Below are 20,148 nucleotides of genomic sequence, written 5' to 3'. Positions count from 1 at the left end.
TACAGAAGTGGAACTGTGCGCTTGTGAAATCAGTATTTAAAAAAAATTCCTTTTCAGTATTTTGTAATGCTTCAACATGCATTTTGAGCTTATTTCTGTTTATGTTGTTGTAATGTTCCTCAGCGGTTAACATCTATTGAAGCTTTTTTTTGTTTGTTTGTTTTAATGAGACTGAGTCTCACTCTGTTGCCCAGTCCGGAGTGCAGTGGCACAATTTCAGCTCACTGTAACTTCCACCTCCTGGGTTCAAGTGATTTTCCTGCCTCAGCCTCCCAAGTAGCTCAGATTACAGGCACCCGCCACCACGCCTGGCTAATTTTTATATTTTTAGTAGAGATGGGGTTTCCCCATATTGGCCAGACTGGTCTTGAACTCCTGACCTCAGGTGATCCACCTGCCTTGGCCTCCCAAAGTGCTGTGATTACGGGTGTGAGCCACCATGCCAGGCCTGAATGTTTACTTTTAATTTTAATCTAAGTTTTAATTTAAATACTGATACTTGATTCAGTTATTGGAAAACTTTTTTTTTTTGAGACGTAGTTTTGCTCTTTTTGCCCGAGCTGGAGTGCAATGGCGTGATCTTGGCTCACTGCAACCTCCACCTCTCGGGTTCAAGTGATTCTCCTGCATCAGCCTCCCAAGTAGCTGGGATTTTTTTGGCATGTGCCACCACGCCCGGCTGATTTTGTATTTTTAGTAGATACAGGGTTTCTCCATGTTGGTCAGGTTGGTCTCGAACTCCCAACCTCAGGTGATCCGTCCGACTTGGCCTCCCAAATGCTGGGATTATAGGCGTGAGCCACCAAGCCTGGCCTCTTTTTTTTTTTTTTTTTTTTTTTTTTTGAGATGGAGTCTCACTCTGTTGCCCAGGCTGGAGTGCAATGGCGAGATCACCAACCTTTGCGGAGACCTCAAAGGTTGAGGTCACCGCAACCTCTGCCTCCTGGGTTCGAGTGATTCTCCTGCCTCAGCCTCCTGAGTATCTGGGATTACAGGAGTGTGCTACCACACCTGGCTAGTTTTTTGTATTTTTAGTAGAGACGGGGTTTCACCAGGTTGGCCAGGCTGGTCTTGAACTCCTGATCTCAGGTGATCTGCCCACCTCGGCCTCTCAAAGTGCTGGGATTATTGGTGTGAGCCACCATGCCCAGCTGGAAAGCTTTTAAGTGCCCAGAATAATTTGGGTATGTGAATGCCTGTTTATCCATAGTCAATTTAATAAAATCTAATTATAGATCAAGTATTTCTGATGAAAATTTAGCATCCAAATTTAAATGGCTGTTAAGTGTAAAATAACAGTAGATATCAACGATTTAGAAGAAAAAGAAGCCTTGACATCTCTTATTTCCTCATCTCTAAAGGGATAACACTTGCACTGTGGTGATCCTACTAGTAATACATTTGGAGCCACGTTGTAAACTTCAAAGTTTGCAACATTATTATTATTTTTATTATTATTATTTTTTTTTGAGATGGAATTTTGCTCTTGTTGCCCAGGCTGGAGTGCAATGGCGTGGTCTGGGCTCACTGCAACCTCCATCTACCAGGTTCAAGCAATTCTCCTGCCCCAGCCTCCCTAGTAGCTGGGATTACAGGCATGTGCCACCACACCCAGCTAATTTTGTATTTTTAGTAGAGATGGGGTTTCTCCACGTTGGTCAGGCTGGTCTTGAACTCCTGACATCAGGTGATACGCCCGCCTCGGCCTCCCAAAGTGCTGGGATTACAGGCGTGAGCCACTGCGCCTGGCCAAAGTTTGCACCATTATTATTATTATTATCATTTTTCTTTTGAGATGGAGTTTTGCTCTTATTGCCCAGGCTGGAGTACAGTGTGATCTCGGCTCACTGCAGCCTCCATCTTCCGGGTTCAAGCGATTCTCCTGCCTCAGCCTCCTGAGTAGCTGGGATTACATGCATGGGCCACCATGCGCAGCTGATTTTGTATTTTTAGTAGAGACGGGGTTTCTCCATGTTGGTCAGGCTAGTCTCGAACTCCTGACCTCAGGTGATCCTCCCACCTCAGCTCGCAAAGTGCTGGGATTACAGGTGTGAGCCACTGCACCTGGCCAGTTTGCACCATTATAGGAGCACGTGCAGAGCCTGCCAACTGATAGTAGGGTGGAAAAGAAGAGGACAACTAGAAGAGAGTTCCTACACCACAAAGTAAACTTCGCTGGCTCTGCGAGGAGCAGGAAACCTGCATGATGAGAACAGGGACTGGGTGGCACTGCAGGAAATGCTAAATTCCAGTTTCACTTCCTGTGTTACCACTTTTTCTTTGCTGCAATTTCATTTTTGTTGGCCTCTTTTAATTTTCCATTTTTTGTATGTTCCCTGTAAATGTAGTTTTTATGAACTAGAGAGTCTGACTTCATATGTGATCTTTGACTACTGACAGCTTTTAAGCCCCACCTCTTCCCGCCCCTTCTGTCCCACACCTGGATGACTGATTCGAAAGCCCAGGTGCTTCCTCCTTTGGCTCTAAAGGCAAGTGCAAGCCACACAGGCCCCAGCATGTGCATTGGAGCCTTCACTTCTGCCCCACTCCTTGACCTTAATAACACCCAAAGCCAGTCTCTCCTCCCTGCTCTCAAGCCATTTTTTTTTCTTCTTTTTCTTCTTCTGGAGACAGGGTCTTGTTGTGTCGCCCAGGCTGGAGTGCAGTGGCGCAACCTCGGCTCACTGCAAGCTCCGCCTCCCGGGTTTATGCCATTCTCCTGCCTCAGCCTCCCGAGTAGCTGGGACTGCAGGCGCCCGCCACCTCGCCCGGCTAGTTTTTTGTATTTTTTTAGTAGAGACAGGGTTTCACCATGTTCGCCAGGATGGTCTCGATCTCCTGACCTCGTGATCCGCCCGTCTCGGCCTCCCAAAGTGCTGGGATTAACAGGCTTGAGCCACTGCGCCCGGCCCTTGTCACCAGTTTTGAAAAACCAGGTTTTGGGTGGGGAATCTATCTCATATCTTTGGGTAATATCAAAGATAAACACAGCAGACGTTAAAGTGGTGAAAACATTTTATTATTAACTACTGACAGTAGGGGAAAGAGCTGAGCTCCATTCTGATTTGTGCAGTGATGATTGGGCTTTTTTTCTTTTTTTGATGGTTGGATATTTTATATCTTTTTTCCATTTTCTTACCTTTTTTTTTTTTTCCCAAATACTCTCCACTGAATGTAGTCGATTGGTGATTTTAAAGGGGGAATGAGGGAGTATGGAAGGGTACGAGTACGGGCTCAGTAGAGTTGCGGATATGAAAAATTACAAGGGACCAGTGTAAATGTGATGAGGCCAGTGGTGTCTGCCTGCTGGCAGTGATCAAAGTTAGGATTCTATCCTCCCACAGAGACTGGGAGACAGAGGCCTTACCTTTCCCAATCACTACATTTCAAAGCAGTGGCTCCTCGAGGAAGTAGTGTTCCTTGAGAAAGACACTTCTGAGCTGTAGGAGATACACACATGCATACACATACACAACATGTGTATCACATAAACATCTCAAAGGGACAGAGGAAAGATTCATAATTGTAAGTCCTTTTTACTAAATGCTGTGAGAGAGGGCGGTCAGGGGCCTATGGTCCGATGTTGGCAAGAACAGTAAGTTACTCTGGCAGCACTGAGATTTCTCAGGCAAGCAGTTCAATGGTGGGGACTGGGGTCATCCTGGGAACACAGGCTATGCTGCTAGAAGCCATGCCAATTTTTCTCTCAGTGCAGAGTTTCAGATGGAGTTATGTGGGGAGAGTTCTGCAGTTCTCAGTAACCACAACATTGTATATCACTGGAAGATGAAGCTCACACAACTACAGATGTTACTGTCTCTGAGTGAGCTGAAAAACTTAACAGTGAGCAGTCACCAACAGACAGAAGTGATGTGACTGGTTACTGATCATGACATGCATTTGTTTTTTTTTTTTGGTTTTGTTTTTTACATGCATTTGTTATTAATATAATGATGTCTAGACTGAAGAGCTAGCAGCCAAGCCTGCACTTTATGTGAAGACTCACAGTTAATGTACTGTGTACTTGAAATTTGAGTTGTGTTGTTGGGGGACTCGTGTTATGAAATCATGGTGACTGAAATTTGTGCATATTAGAACTGTACAAAGCAAGGGTTGCCTGATGAGTATAATGCTCTCATGTTTTATGGGAATTTATACAGATTTAAAACAATATGAATAAATATTTGAAAGTTGTATGTTATGCACAAGGTTTGAAATAATGCAATTCTTTTAATATTTTAAAAAATTGTTAGGACTCAGGTTTTCTTTATCTCTTCTTTTTTTGTTTAGGGATGGAGTCTTGCTCTGTCGCCCAGGCTGAAGTAGAGTGCAGTGGCACGATCTCAGCTCGTTGCAACCTCCACCTCCTGGGTTGAGGCAATTCTGCTGCTCAGCCTCCCGAGTAGCTGAGAATACAGGTGCACACCATCACGCCTGGCTCATTTTTTGTGTTTTAGTGGAGATAGGGTTTCACCGTGTTGCCCAGGCTGGTCTCAAACTCCTGAGCTCAGGCAATCCTCCCGCCTCAGCCTCCCAAAGTGGTAGGATTACAGGCGTGAGCCACTGCGCCTGGCCCTCGACTCACAGATTTTCAAAATACTTTTGAACAGTAAGCCGAGGACAGTGTTTATTATGACTATACTGGTCTCCTTTCACTAGCTTAAAAAATTTAACTCCATCACTTGTCAGTCTCCTACAAATACCATCTATGTGCTTTGAAACTTGTGAATGATCTGATTTGTGCTATGTTAATATTCAATGTTGTTGAAAGAGTAGTTTTAAACCAAGTAATGCAAAATTCATTTAGTGTAACATTAATGCTTGTGCTGTAAAACATGCTGGAAAATCGATAGCTCTGGAATAAACTTTGGATTTTTAATTAAAATTGATTTTGATGTACTTGATGCAGTTAAATTAGTAGAGACTAGTCTGAAAAACAGAAAAGATAAAGCAGAATTAAAACAAAATTTCCCTTATTCGTAGAACCATGTCAAGAATGCATTCTCTCTACACCTATTCCAGTGGGAACATTAGTACTTGATTATGTAGGGAGTGAATCATGCCAAGTCCTCACATACACATTGCTTCCATCGCTGCTGTGCAGTGAGCCCTGACTGCGCCCCTGCACTCCAGCCTGGGCAACAGAGCCAGACCTTGTCTCAAAAAAAGTCCTCTACGGGATACGAGGCTGTGTGTGATAGTCGTTTTCTTTTAGTTTGCACTTTTATTCACCCCCAAATTCTGTGTATTGCAAGTAAGTCTCAAATTTTGAGAAGCGAGCACCAGCCCATTGGCATTGTGATTGCGGCCGCATCACAAAGCCGCTTTGCTTTCCGGAAGAATCCATGCGCCACGGGCTCGTTCGCCTTTCCATGCCTGCAGTGCAGGCGTCCTTTGCGGTCTTTTGTCTGCGTCCGGGTCAACGCCTGACGCGCCCCCGCGCGGCTGGAGGACGCAGCTCGGGGCGGGGCGAGGCGAGGGTTCGTAGCGGAGCCTGACGGGAAACGGCCCCTTTAAGTCCGCGGCGCGAGTCACGCCTGTGACAGCGACGGGCACTGCCGCGCATGCGCGGCCCATTTCCCGTAGTGGCAGGGCTGGGCCGTGGTCGGGTCGCCTGCGGGTTCAAAGAGCACGCAGAGCCCGCGGGAGGGCGGGGCCGCGGCCTTGGCCCTTTGGTGCACAGGAGACAGCGCGCCAGGCTGGCAGTCGGTAATGGCGGTCTTGTGCCGACGCTACTGCGCACCCTAGTGGGGACTACGGGGACGCTTCGCGCTCCAGAAGGGAGGCGGGCACCGCCCGCCCTAGCACAGCCTGGGAGCTGGACCTCGGGGCTCACCGCTCTGCCTGCCCACTAAAAGCCCATTCGGCGGAAGTCCAGCGTTGCATCCTTACAGCACTGAGCGCCAGACATCGTTGCCAAGTATAATGCCAGCTCCGTTTTATCCTGGGGCACTTGTAGTCAGGGTTTGTGGGCCCGCATTTAATAATGGAGGGCCCCGGGCCTCGTCTGAACCGTCCAGCCAATGTGTCCTCAGTCGTCTTGGTTGGGTTTTTGAAGGACCAACCCGAGATCCTGGGGCACAGGGAGTCCCAAGACTTAGGGCCCTGATGTAAGCCCCAAATAAAATGATTTTGGCCCCTAGGGCCAGTTCCTAATCTCTGAAAACAGAGCAGCACTTGTGAGGTGGAGGAAGCATGGCCCACCTGAATGGAAACCTCTCACCAGTTTTCACAGCAGCAGAGGACGAGGCTGAGAAAGAACACGACCCAGATTTGCACGGAGAGATGCAATATGTAATGCTTGTGCTCCACAAGCCATCCCAGCTGACTCAACGGGAGTTTTGCTCCAGCTGTCAGGTGAGCTGGGCCTAAACCTAGGGTCAGGCTTGCCCAGGAAATGTCTCCCCATCTTCAGGGTTGAGAGAACCTGGTTGGGAGGGAAAGAAATGCTACCTACTTCTAAGAAAATTATTTTTCTTTTTCTTTTGAGATAGAGTGTCGCTGTGTCACCCAGGCTGGAGTGCAGTGGCGTGATCTTGGCTCACTGTATTCTCCTGCCTCAGCCTCCCGAGTAGCTGAGATTACAGGCGCGTGACACCACGCCTGGCTAATTTTTGTATTTTTAGTAGAGACAGGTTTTCACCATGTTGGCCAGGTTGGTCTCGAACTCCTGACCTCAGGTGATCCCCGCGCCTCCGCCTCCCAAAGTATTGGGATTACAGGCGTGAGCCACCACTCCTGGCCAAGAAAATTCTGTCTTAAACACCCCAACGGCCTTTGAATTTTTCTGAATTATCTACTCTTTCCAGATCCTGAGCTCCCCGTGCTATGCCCGTTACCGCAGTGGCCTTGAGAGATGTGGGTGCTTCCACCATGCTTACTCAGAAAGTAGAGCAGGGAACAGCTTCCTGGATTACTAATTTCTGCCTGACGTGAAAGATGAAAACCACTGAACTCCAGAGGGGTGAGTGTCCAGGTCATCCCATTCATTATATTCCAGAGGCTGAGGCAGGAGAATCCCTTGAGCTCGGAAGGGGGAGGTTGTAGCGAGCTGAGATAGAGCCACTGCACTCCAGCCTGGGTGACAGAGTGAGACTCCATCTCAAAAAAAAAAAAAAAAAGCCTAGCGTGGTGGCTCATGCCTGTAATCCCATCACTTTGGGAGGCCAGGGGGGATCACAAGGTCAGGAGTTCGAGACCAGCCTGGCTGACATAGTGAAACTCCGTCTCTACTGAAAATACAAACAATAGCTGGGCATGGTGGTGCATGCCTGTAATCCCAGCTACTCCAGAGGCTGAGGCAGGAGTATCGCCTAAACCCGGGAGGTGGAGGTTGCAGTGAGCTGAGATCGCGTCACTGCACTCCAGCCTGGGCGACAGAGCAAGACTCCATCTTGGGAAAACAGAAAAGAATTTCTCATGAGACAGCTTGAACGTGCGAGTTGGAGATTGCAGTGAGCCGAGATCATGCCTGGGCAACAGAGGGAGACTCCGCCTTAATTTAAAAAAAAAAAAAATTCCTCATGAGACATTAAGAGTTACAGCTCTTTGCTGGGTGCGGTAATCCCAGCACTTTGGGAGGCCGAGGCGGGCGGATCACGAGGTCAGGAGCTCGAGACCATCCTGGCTAACACCGTGAAACCCCATCTCTACTAAAAATAGAAAAAATTAGCCAGGCGTGGTGGCGGGCGCCTGTAGTCCCAGCTACTCGGCAGGCTGAGGCAGGCGAATGGGGTGAACCCGGGAGGCGGAGCTTGCAGTGAGCCGCGATCCCGCCACTGCACTCCAACCTTGGCAACAGAACTAGACTCAAAAGAGTTACGGCTCTTAGAATTTGTCTAGCAGGCTTTCCAGTTTTTGCCAGTGTGAACCCAAAATATCTGAGATGGGCCTCAGTTAATTTAGAAAGTTTATTTTGCCAAAGTTGAGGACATGCGCCTATGACAGCCTTAGGAGGTCCTGATCAGACATGCACCAATGTGGGCAGAGCACACTTTGGTTTCATACATTTTAAGGAGACTTGAGACATCAATCAATATATGTAAGATTGGTTCAGTCCAGAAAGGCAGGACAACTGGAAGCAAAGGTGGGACAACTTGGAGGGCAGGTGGCTTCCAGGGTCTTAGGTAGGTAAGAGACAAATAGTTGCATTCTTTTGAGTTTCTGATTAGCCTCTTCAAAGGAGGCAATCAGTTTTGCATTTATTTCAGTGAGCAGAGGGGTGACTTTAAATAGAATGAGAGGCAGGTTTGCCCTTAGCAGTTCCCAGCTTGACTTTTCTCTTTAGCTTAGTGATTTTGGTGCCCCAAGATTTATTTTCCTTTCACACTGGAAAGCCCCTTAAAAAGAAAAAAAAGAAAAGAGTTATTGGCATTGAAGTCTAAAAAACATTCTTTTTCCAGTTTTCCTGTAGATGGCTTAGTAGACAGTCTTCAGTCTTTCAATGAGTACCAGAAATCAGTGCAGTCTGCTGCCTGTAATTGAGTACTTTGTGTGGGTGGAGTACTCCAGTCAGTGCATTTCTAGGGATGGAGGCACCTTGGTCCCATAGACCTCTTTCTGATGGTCCTGCTTGATCCAGGCATAGAAGCTGAGATAGCTGCATGAAAGAATGGATTATATCACCTTCAGATAAACACCTTAAATGTATGTATAGATTGTACAACAGCAAGGTTAAAGCTGTATTTTCTGGCAAGTATCTCCACGTTTCCCTTTCTCATTTTGAACAACATGACTTGCTGGTTCTGCCTGGTAGGGGTATCCAAATGTCATGGGTACTTCAGTGCTTGCCTTAATTGAGCGTTCTGTCCAGTTGATGCTCATGTTTAATCTCCCTAGAATGTCTTCTCAGTTGGTTTCTGATCTATTCCTTCCTCTGTGGTTATTTCTTTTCTGTCTTGTCCGTGAAGTCTTCTTCCTCTTCCTGCCTCTCATTATTGCTGTTTCTAAGGTATCCAGTCTCTCTCTTTCTCTCTCTCTCTGTCTCTCTTTCTCTCTCTTCTTTTCTTTTCTTTCTTTCTTTCTTTTTAGGCATAGTCTCACTTTGTCACCCAGGCTAGAGTGCAGTGGCATGGTCTTGGCTCACTTCATCCTCCGCCTCCCAGGTTCAAGTGATGCTCCTGCCTCAGCCTCCCAAGTAGCTGGGACTAGAGGCATATGCTACTACACCCAGCTAATTTTTGCACTTTTAGTAGAGACGGGGTTTCGCCATGTTGGCCAGGCTGGTCTCGAACTCCTGACCTCAGGTGATCCACCCACCTTGACCTCCCAAAATGCTGGGATTACAGGAGTGAGCCACTGCTCCTGGCCCTTGGTTTACTGAGACTTTTTATCATCCAGTGGGTGCTGAATTTGAACTTTTTAAAAAAAATTTTTAAGTCGCGTCTCACTCTGTCACCCAGTCTGGAGTGCAGTGGTGTGATCACAGCTCACTGCAATCCTCTGACTTTAGTCTCCCAGGTAGCTGGAACTACAGGTGCACAGCACAATGCCTGACTAATTTTTTTATTTTTTCTACAGACAGGGTTTTGCCATGTTGCTCAGGCTGTGAGTTTAATTATTATTATTATTATTTTTTTTTTTCTGAGACAAGAGTCTCGCTCTGTTGTCCAGGCTGGAGTGCAGTGGCTCAATCTCGGCTCACTGTAAGCTCTACCTCCTGGGTTCACAACATTCTCCTGCCTCAGCCTCCCAAGTAGCTGGGACTACAAGCGCTTGCCACCACGCCTGGCTAATTTTGTATTTTAGTAGAGATGGGGTTTCACTGTGTTAGCCAGGATGGTCTCGATCTCCTGACCTCATGATCTGCCTGCCTCGGCCTCCCACAGTGCTAGGATTACAGGCGTGAGCCACTGCGGCCAGCCGTTTAATTATTATTATTTGTTTTTAGCTAATAGACCAGAAGAATGAATTTAATTATTATTGAGATGATTATATTGTTTTCCTCTTTTTCAGTGGATTGATTGATATTAACCTATGGATCAAGTTAATTTTGTTAATGTTTTGATTTTCAAATGTTAAACCAGCCTATTTTCCAGAAACAAAGTTATATTGTTGTTTTATCCTTTTAAAATATATTCCATGACAAATTGTTAGATATTTTTGTGTCTTTGTTTCTGAAAGAGTCTGTTGTTTTCTTTCTTTCTTTTTTTTTTTGAGACCAAGTCTTGCTGTGTCGCCCAGGCTGGAGTGCAGTGGCATGATCTCAGCTCATGGCAACCTCTGCCTCCTGGGTTCAAGCGATTCTCATACCTCAGCCTCCTGAGTAGCTGAGATTACTGGCGTCTGCCACCATGCCCAGCTAATTTTTTATATTTTTAGTAGACACGGGGTTTTGCCATCTTGACCAGGCTAGTCTTGAACTCCTGACCTCAGATGCCATCCACCTCAGCCTCCCAAAGTGTCGAGATTACAAGTATGAGCCACCATGCCTGGCTGTTATTTTCCTTTCTTGAAAGTCTTTTTTTTTTTGAGACAGAGTCTCACTCTATTGCCTAGTCTGAAGTGTAGTGTCACTATCTTGGCTTACTGCAACCTTCGCCTCCTGGGTTCAAGCGATTCTTGTGCCTCTGCCTCCCAAGTAGCTGAGATTACAGGCATGCACCACCAGGACTGGCTAATTTTTGTATTTTTAGAGAGACACAGTTTCACCATGTTGGCCTGGCTGGTCTTGAACTCCTGGCTTCAAGTGATCTGCCCATCTTGGCCTCCCAAAGTGCTGGGATAACAGGCGTGAGCTATCAAACTTGGCCTCTTCTAATATTTATTTATTTATTTTTTGAGACAGAGTTTCACTGTTGTCGCCTAGGCTGGAGTGCAGTCGTGCGATCTCAGCTCACTGCAACCTCCACCTCCCCAGTTCAAGCGATTCTCCTGCCTCAGCCTCCTGAGTAACTGGGATTACAGGGGTTAACCATCACGCCCGTCTACTTTTTGTATTTTATAGTAGAAACAGGGTTTCACCATGTTTGTCAGGCTGGTCTCAAACTCCTGACCTCAGGTGATCTGCCTGCCTTGGTCTCCCAAAGGGTGCGAGCCAACGTGCACAGCCCAGCCTTTTGTTTTTTTGAGACAAAAAACAAAACTTGCTCTATTTTGTTTTAGCTCTGTAACTTGCTCTGTTACCAGGCTGGAGTGCAGTGGTGTGATGATCATAACTCACCTCTCCCTTGAACTCCTGGGCTCAAGCAATCCTCTGATCTCAGCCTCCTGAGTAGGTGGGACTGCAGGCATGTACCATAATGCCTGGCTAATTTTTTGTATTTTTTTAGAGATGGTGTTTTGGTATATTGCCCAGGCTGGTCTTGAACTCCTGGGCCCCAAAACGTTGGGATTACAGGTATAAGCCACTGCCCCTGGCCTTTGTTAGGTGTATATTAATTTTATACCTGTTTCAGAAAACATGTTTAGTATTTTCTCTTTATTCTCCATAAGTGCTTGTGTAAGTTTGGTGCTATTTATTCCTTATTGCTTGTAAAATTACAGCAGTGAATTTTGCTAGGGTCTGGCCTTTCTTTATGAATAGTTTTAAAATTATAGATTTAATTTCTTTTTTTTTTTTTTTTTGAGACGGAGTCTTGCTCTGTCACCTGGGCTGGAGTGCAGTGGCCAGATCTCAGCTCACTGCAAGCTCCGCCTCCCGGGTTTACGCCATTCTCCTGCCTCAGCCTCCTGAGTAGCTGGGACTACAGGCGCCCGCCACCTCGCCCGGCTAGCTTTTGTATTTTTTAGTAGAGACGGGGTTTCACTGTGTTAGCCAGGATGGTCTCGATCTCCTGACCTCGTGATCCGCCCGTCTCGGCCTCCCAAAGTGCTGGGATTACAGGCTTGAGCCACCGTGCCTGGCCAGATTTAATTTCTTTATATTAGGGAAATTATCCTTTAGAACTTGATACAAGTCCAAGTTGTTTCTTTCTACCTTGTCATTTGTCATCCCCAGGTGGGTGGCAGGGGTGTTTGTTCCAGGGCAAAGCTATGTCTCACACACATTAGTTCACATAACCCCATTCAGACCAAAACTTGTTCACAGTTTACTTTGCTTTTTGTCTCTATCTCCAAGGTTGGTCTGTAGGGAACTCAAAGCCTTAAGGCTATCCCAGTCCTTAAGGCTATCCCAGCAGTGACCTCTAGTGGTGAAATCTTCAGTCTTCCTCTTAACATGACTTTCTTTTTTAAAAATTAATTATCTAGTGAATTACTCTTTCTGTTTGTTTGTTTGTTTGTTTGTTTGTTTGTTTTTGAGACGGAGTCTTGCTGTGTTGCCCAGGCTGGAGTGCAGTGGTGCGATCCCAGCTCACTGCAACCTCTGCCTCCCAAAGTGCTGGGATTATAGGGTTGAGCTACTATGCCCAGCCCCTCTTACGTGGCTTTCTAGCCACATTTGATATCATTGGTTACAGGCACACCTCGTTTTATTGTCCCTTGCTTTAATGTACTTTGCAGATATTGTGCTTTTTTTTCTTTTTTCTTTTCTTTCTTTTCTTTTTTTTTTTTTTTAACAATTGAAAGTTTGTGGAAACCCGGCATTGAGCAAATCTGTAGACACTATTTATTTATTTATTTATTTACTTTTGAGACAGAGTCTCCCTCTGTCAGCAGGCTGAAGTGCCGTGGCTTGATCTCAGCTCACTGCAACCTTGGCCTCCTGGGTTCAAGCGATTCTCGTGCCTCAGCCTCCTGAGTAGCTGGGACTACAGTTGTGTACAGTTGGCATCAAGTGATCTTCCCACCTTGGTCCCCCAGAGCCCTGGTACTGTAGGCATGAGCCACCTCACCTAGCCTCACAACTATTTTTCTTTTTCAGCATGTGCTCATGTTGTGTGTCTGGGTCACATTTTGGTAATTCTGGCACTATTTCAGACATTTTTATTATTATCTATTATGGTGATCTGTGATCCGTGATTTCTGTTATTATTTTAATTGTTTTGAGATACCCCAAACCGTATATAAATCAGTTAAAATTAACAAATGTTGCCTGTGTTCTGACTGCTTCACTGACTGGCTCTTCCCCTTTCTTTCTCCCTTTCCTCTTGCCTCCCTATTCCTTGAGACACAACAATATTGAAATTAGGGTAGTTAACTACCCTGCAGTGGCCTCTCAGCGCTCAGGTGAGAGGAAGAGTCATACATCTCCCACTTTAATTCAGAAGCTAGAAATAATTAAGCTTAATGAGGAAGGCATATATCAAATGCCAAGACAGGCCCAAATTAGGCCTCTTGTGCCAAACAGCCCAAATGTAAATACAAAGGAAAACTTTTTTTTCTTTTCTTTTTTGTTTTGAGACAGAGTCTCACCGTGTTACCCAGGCTGGAGTGCAGTGGCACGATCTCGGCTCACTGAAACCTCTGCCTCCTGGTTCAAGTGATTCTTCTGACTCAGCCTCGTGGGTAGCTAGGATTACAGGTGCGTGCTACCACGCACGGCTGATTTTTTGTATTTTTAGTAGAGACTGGGTTTCATCATGTTGGCCAGGCTGGTCTTGAACTCCTGATCTCAGGTGATCTACCCGTCCTGGCCTCCCAAAGTACTAGGATTACAGGTGTGAGCCATTGTGCCTGGCTGGCATATTGTTTATAGCATAGTTTGCTGAATTTTTTTTTCTTTTCTTTTTTTTTTTTTGAGACGGAGTCTTGCTTTGTCGCCCAGGCTGGAGTACAGTGGCGTGATCTCGGCTCACTGCAACCTCTGCCTCCCTGGTTCAAGTGATTCTCCTGCCTCAGCCTCCTGAGTAGCTGGGATTACAGGTGTGCACTACCACCCCCAGCTAATTTTTGTATTATTAGTAGAGATGGGGTTTCACCATGTTTGTCAGGCTGGTCTCCAACTCCTGACCTCGTGATCCACCCACTTCGGCCTCCCATAGTGCTGGGATTACAGGCATGAGCCACCATGCCCAGCTGGTTTACTGATTATTTTAAACAAATTATTGAGTCCTAATGTTCCGAAAAAAATATTTCTTTCAAAATGTTACTGCTCATCAACAGCTAGTCACACAAGAGCTATGAGGTATGAAATTAATGTTGTTTTCATGCTTACTAGCATGCATACATTCTACAGCCCATGGATCAAGGAGTAATTTTTTTTTTTTTTTTTTTTTGAGACAGAGTTTCACTTTTGTTGTCCAGGCTGGATTGCAATGGCGTGATCTTGGCTCACTGCAACCTCTGCCTCCTAGGTTCGGCGATTCTCCTGTCTCAGCCTCCTGAGTAGCTGAGATTACAGGTGCCTGCCTGCTAATTGTTTTGTATTTTTTTCAGTAGAGATGGTTTCACCATGTTGGCCAGGCTGGTCTTGAACTCCTGTCCTCAAGTGATCTGCCCACCTCAGCCTCCCAAAGTGCTAGGATTATAAGCGTGAGCCACCGCGCCCGGCCAAGGAGTGATTTTGACTTTCAAGTTTTATTTTTTATTTTTATTTTTTTGAGATGGAGTGTCGCCCAGGCTGGAGTGCAGTGGCACGATCTCAGCTCATTGCAACCTCCACCTCCCAGGTTCAAGTGATTCTTCTGCCTCTGCCTCCTGAGTAGCTGGGACTACAGGCACAAGCCACCACTCCCGGCTAATTTTTGTATTTTTAATAGAGACAGGGTTTCACCGTGTTGGCCAGGCTGGTCTCAAACTCCTGACCTCGTGATCCACCCGCCTTGGCCTCCCAAAGTGCTGTTATTGCAGGCGTGAGCCACTGTGCCTGACCTTCAACTTTTATTATTTAAGAAATAAATTTGTGGCCAGGCGTGGTGGCTCGTGTCTGTAATCCCAGCACTTTGGGAGGCCGAGGCGGGTGGATCACCTCAGGTCAGGAGTTCGAGACCAGCCTGGCAAATATGGTGAAACCCTGTTTCTACTAAAAATACAAAAGTTAGCTGGGCATGGTGGTGCATACCTGTAATCCCAGCTATCTGGGAGGCTGGGGCAGGAGAATTGCTTGAACCTGGGAGGCAGAGGTTGCAGTGAGCCGAGATTGTGCCACTGTACACCAGCGTGGGCAACAGAGTGAGACTGTATCTCAGAAAAAAAAAAAAAGGAAATTTGTAAGGCTATAGCCGCCATGGAGAGTGATTCCTCTGATGGATCTGGGCAAAGTAAATTGAATACCTTCTGGAATGGATTCACTGATCAAGATGCCACTAAGACCATTCATGGGAGTAGGTCCAAATAACATTAATAGGAATTTGGAAGAACTTGAATCCAACCCTTATGGATGACTTTGAGGGATTCAAGTCTTCAGTGGAGGAAGTCACCACAGATGTGGAAATAGCAAGAGAAGTGGAATTAGAAGTGGAGCCCGAAGATGTGACTGAATTGCTGCAATCTTATGGTAGAACTTGAACAGATGAGTTGCTTCTTATGCATGAGAGAAGAAAATTGTTTCTTGTGATTGAATCTATTCCTGGTGAAGATGCTGTGAACATTGTTAAAATGACAACAAAGAATTTAGACTTAAATAAACTTAGTTAATAAGGCAGCAGCAGGGTTTGAGAGGATTGAATCCAATTTTGAAAGATGTTCTGTAGGTAAAATTAAACAGCATTTTGTGCTACAGAGAAATCTTTCATGAAAGGAAGAGTTGGCCGAGTGCGGTGGCTCATGTCTGTAACCCCAGCACTTTCGGAGGCTGAGGCAGGTGGATCAATCACCTGAGGTCAGGAGTTTGAGACCAGTCTGACCAGTATGGAGAAACCCCGTCTCTACTAAAAATACAAAATTAGCCGGGCGTGGTGGCACATGCCTGTGATCCCAACTACTTGGGAGGCTGAGGCAGGATAATCGCTTGAACCTGGGAGGCAGAGGTTGCAGTGAGCTGAGATTATGCCATTGCACTCCAGCCTGGGCAACAAGAGTGAAACTCTGTCTCAAAAAAAAAAAAAAAAAAAGAAAAGAAAAAAAAGAGTCAATCAATGTGGCATACTTGTCATTTTATTTTAAGAAATTGCACAGCCATCCCAGCCTTCAGCACACCACCACTCTGATGAGTCAGCAGTCATCAACATTGAGGCAAGACCATCTACCAGCAAAAAGATTATGATTCACTGTAGGCTCAGATGATTGTTAGCATTTATTTTATTTTACTTTAATTTTTGAGACATAGTCTGGCTCTTTCACCCAGGCTGGAGTGCAGTGGTGTGACCTTGGCTCACTGTGACCTCTGTCTCCCGGGTTCAAGCGAGTCTCCTGCCTCAGCCTTCCAAGCACCTGGGACTACAGGCGTGCACCGTACCTGGCTAATTTTTGTATTTTTGTAGAGACGAGCTTTCACCATGTCGGCTAGGCTGGTCTCGAACTCCTGACCTCAGGTGATCCACCAGCCTCGGCCTCCTAAAGTGCTGGGATTATAGGCATGAGCCACTGCGCCTGGCCAACATTTATTTATTTATTTTTAAAAATAGAGACGGGGTCCCTTATGTTGCCCAGGCTGATCTTTGATTCCTTGGTTCAAATGATCCTCCCACTTCAGCCTTCCAAAGTGCTAGGATTACAGGCATGAGCCAGTGTACCTGGCCTGCATTTTTAGCCCATGGAGTATTTTAAAATTAGGATATGTCTGTATGCAGTGGCTCATGCAGTTTGGGAGGCCAAAGTGGGCGGATCACTTGAGGCCAAGGGTTTGAGACCAGCCTGGCCAACATGGTGAAACCCTGTCTCTACCAAAAAATAGAAAAATTAGGTGGGCATGGTGGTGTACTCCTGTAATCCCAGGTACTCGGGAGACTGAGGCATGAGAATTTCTTGAACCTAGGAGGCAGAGGTTGCAGTGAGCTGAGTGAGATCACACCACTGCACTCCAACCTGGGCAACAGCGAGACTCTGTCTTCCAAAAGAAAAAAAAAATTAGGACATGTACATTGGTTTCCTAGACATAATGCTATTGAACACTTAATAGACTATAGTATAGTGAAAACATACCGTTTACATGCATGGGGAACCAACATACTCATGTGACTCAAGTGACATTTGCTTTATTGCAGTGGTCTGGAACTGAATGCACATTGTCTTTTAGGTATGCCTGTGTTTTTCCCTTCTGGTTGATTTTCTTCACTTGGCTTACAGGACACCACACTCTTTTAACTTCCCCTTTTAATTTTGTTTTGGTTGGGGGAACAGTGTTTTACTCTGTTGCCCAGGCTGGAGTGCAGTGGTGCCATCACCGCTCACTTCAGCCTTGAGCTCCCTGGGCTTCGGTGATACTCCCACCTTAGCCTCCTGAGTAACTGGGACTACAGGTGCCTGCCACCACGCCCAGCTAATTTTTCTATTTATTTATTTAGAGACAGTTTCACTCTTGTTGCCCAGGCTGGAGTGCAATGGTGTGATCTTGGCTCACTGCAATCCCCACCTCCCAGGTTCAAGCAATTCTCCTGCCTTAGCCTCTCGAGTAGCTGGGATTACAGGCATGCGCCACCACACCTGGCTAATTTTTTTGTATTTTTAGTAGAGATGTGGTTTCTCCATGTTGGTCAGGCTGGTCTTGAACTCTCGATCTCAGGTGATCCACCCACCTCGGCCTTCCAAAGTGTTGGGATTACAAGTGTGAGCCAGCACGCTGGGGCAATTTTTCTATTTATTGTAGAGATGGGATTTGCCATATTGCCCAGGCTGGTGTGGAAGTCGTGGGCTCAAGCAGTTTTCCTACCTTGATCTCCCAAAGTGTTGGGATTATAGGTGAGAGCCACTGTACTTTGCCTTAACTTTTTCCTTTCTTTTTTGAACAGTGTCTCACTGTCACACAGGCTAGAGTACAGTGGCACGATCATAGCTCATTGCAGCCCCGACATCCCAGGCTCAGGTGTTCAAGTGATCCTCCCACCTCAGCCTCTCAAGTAGTTGGGACTACAGGCATGCACCACCACACTAATTTTTGTATTTTTTTGTAGAGACAGGGTTACACCATGTTGCCAGCCTTAACTTTTTGTTTTTTTTTTGAGACGGAGTCTCACTCTGTCACCTGGGCTGGAGTGCAGTGGCCGGATCTCAGCTCACTGCAAACTCTGCCTCCCGGGTTTATGCCATTCTGCTGCCTCAGCCTCCGGAGTAGCTGGGATTACAGGCGCCCGCCACCTCGCCCGGCTAGTTTTTTGTATTTTTTAGTAGAGATGGGGTTTCACAGTGTTAGCCGGGATGGTCTTGATCTCCTGACCTCGTGATCCTCCCGTCTCGGCCTCCCAAAGTGCTGGGATTACAGGCTTGAGCCACCGCGCCCGGCCTCCAGCCTTAACTTTTAACTTTCCTTCTCTCATCGTTTACTGATTCCTCCTTTCCTTCCTGCCACTGAATGTTTATGTGTAGTCCTTGGTCATTGCGATGCAGGATTTTTCTTGGCCCCTTTGTTGGACTCGTGACAGGGCTGTCCCATTTAGTCGGCCCACTGCGCTCAACACCTTGCAGGATGGAGCACGTGAGTGAGTGCAGGATCTGGCTGGCTGCTCTGGGCACTGGCAGGAACAAGCTCCGTGTCCAGAATGGCCAGCCAGATCCCGCACTTGCTCGCACACATGGATGGCGGTGCCAAGGTGAGGGTGCCCACGACCCCAGAACCCTAGAGGAAGTGTTACAGTGCTCTCTTAGTTTTGCTGTCTGCAGACAGCTGTGTGTTAGCAGCTCAGTTGGCCCCTTGCCTCCTTGCATGGGGTGGCTGCCCTCCTCTGGTGAGGACAAAGGACCAGTGTGACAGCCTTTCTATGTACCCGCACTCAGTGGATCCTGAGCTCTTGTCTGGTGTCCAAGAAGAATGAGGTCACACAGGCAAATGAAGGATAGTGAAGGCAGATAATTTTACTGAGCAAAGAAAATGGCTCTCAGTAGAGAGGGGAACTGGAAAGGGGACGGGAAGGACAGGTTGCCTTCCCTGAAGTCAGGTTGCCCCTTGCCTGAAGTCAAGCCATCACTCTGAAGTCAAGCTGTCTCTCTGAAGTCAAATCGTCTCTCTCTGAAGTCAAGCCGTCTCCCCCTCTACTGACTGAGTCGGGGTTCTTTCTTTATAGGACTCAGAATGGAGAGTATGGGCTCATTGGTTTGTGAGTATGCAAAAAACGTTAAAGTGAAGACACCACTCAATGGTGGGCATGCCAGTGTAGAAAACCAGTTAGGAGAGGTCGGGCACGGTGGCTCACGCCTGTAATCCCAGCACTTTGGGAGGCCGAGGCGGGCGGATCACGAGGTCAGGAGATTGAGACCATCCCTAACACGGTGAAACCCCGTCTCTACTAAAAATACAAAAAATTATCCGGGCATGGTGGCGGGCGCCTGTAGTCCCAGCTACTCGGGAGGCTGAGACAAGAGAATGATGTGAACCCGGGAGGTGGAGCTTGCAGTGAGCCAAGATTGCGCCACTGCACTCCAGCCTGGGTGACAGCGAGACTCCGTCTCAAAAAAAAAGAAAAAAAAACCCAATTAGGAAAGGGTAGCTATATATAAAATAGATGAAGAGCAGGGATTAGAGGAAAGCATACCAAAGAGGAAGACAAGTTCTCAGTCTGGTCTGAGGATTTAACTTCTAATCTTGGCTTTCAGGCTTCAAACTGTCTTTGACTTGGAGGTTTCACTGGGGACCTGCCCCTATTTACCTTGGCATTTGGCTGCCTCCTTTTTTTATCACTTGTACTTTGTCTGGCCGAGGCCTCTCCCTTGGCAGTGTCTTGTCAGCAGTACTCTCTGGGGCCTGATCCCTCCTGGTAATCTCTCCAGCTCATATTTCTTCTTATACTTTGGATGCATATATTAACTGTCCACTCTACATCTCTGCTTGAGTATTTTATAGACGCAAGCTCAACATGATTAAAACTGGCCTCTTGGATTTTCTCTCCCAAACCCACAACCTCTGGAGCATTCCTTTGCCTTCTTGTTTGATAGCAGACCCCTTGGAATTATTTTTGACCTGTTTTTTTCTTGTCTTACACATCTTATTTGTCAGAAAAACCTCTGGGGCATACATCCAGAATATATCCACAGAGTCTGACCTTTTGCAGTCCTCTCCATGACATCTTTTGCCTGGATTACAGCAACCGTTGGCGGAGCAGTCTTGCTGCTGCTCAGACCTTGGCCTCTGGCTTAGCATTTAGAGTGCCTGTGTAGGATGAGTCAGGTTGCTAAACGGCAGTCCTCTGCCCAACAGCTACGTTTTCTTTTTTTTTTTTTTTTTTTTTTTTTTTGAGG

General features: G+C 46.6%; 1 protein-coding gene across 1 annotated transcript in view; it reads left to right on the top strand.

Moving 5' to 3' along the window:
* The first annotated feature begins 4,536 nt into the window (after positions 1-4,536).
* The window catches only part of ZNF487 (zinc finger protein 487), a 27,163-nt gene continuing 11,551 nt past the window's right edge, over positions 4,537-20,148 (top strand). Inside the window, 1 exon segment of the mRNA XM_017849048.1 lies at positions 4,537-6,357. Coding sequence (XP_017704537.1) covers positions 6,196-6,357 — 162 coding nt within the window. The 5' untranslated portion in view covers positions 4,537-6,195.

Source organism: Rhinopithecus bieti, unplaced genomic scaffold (genome assembly GCF_001698545.2).
Source record: "Rhinopithecus bieti isolate Rb0 unplaced genomic scaffold, ASM169854v2 scaffold_32096, whole genome shotgun sequence".
NCBI lineage: Eukaryota > Metazoa > Chordata > Mammalia > Primates > Cercopithecidae > Rhinopithecus > Rhinopithecus bieti.
This window is presented reverse-complemented; position numbering and strand designations above follow the sequence as displayed.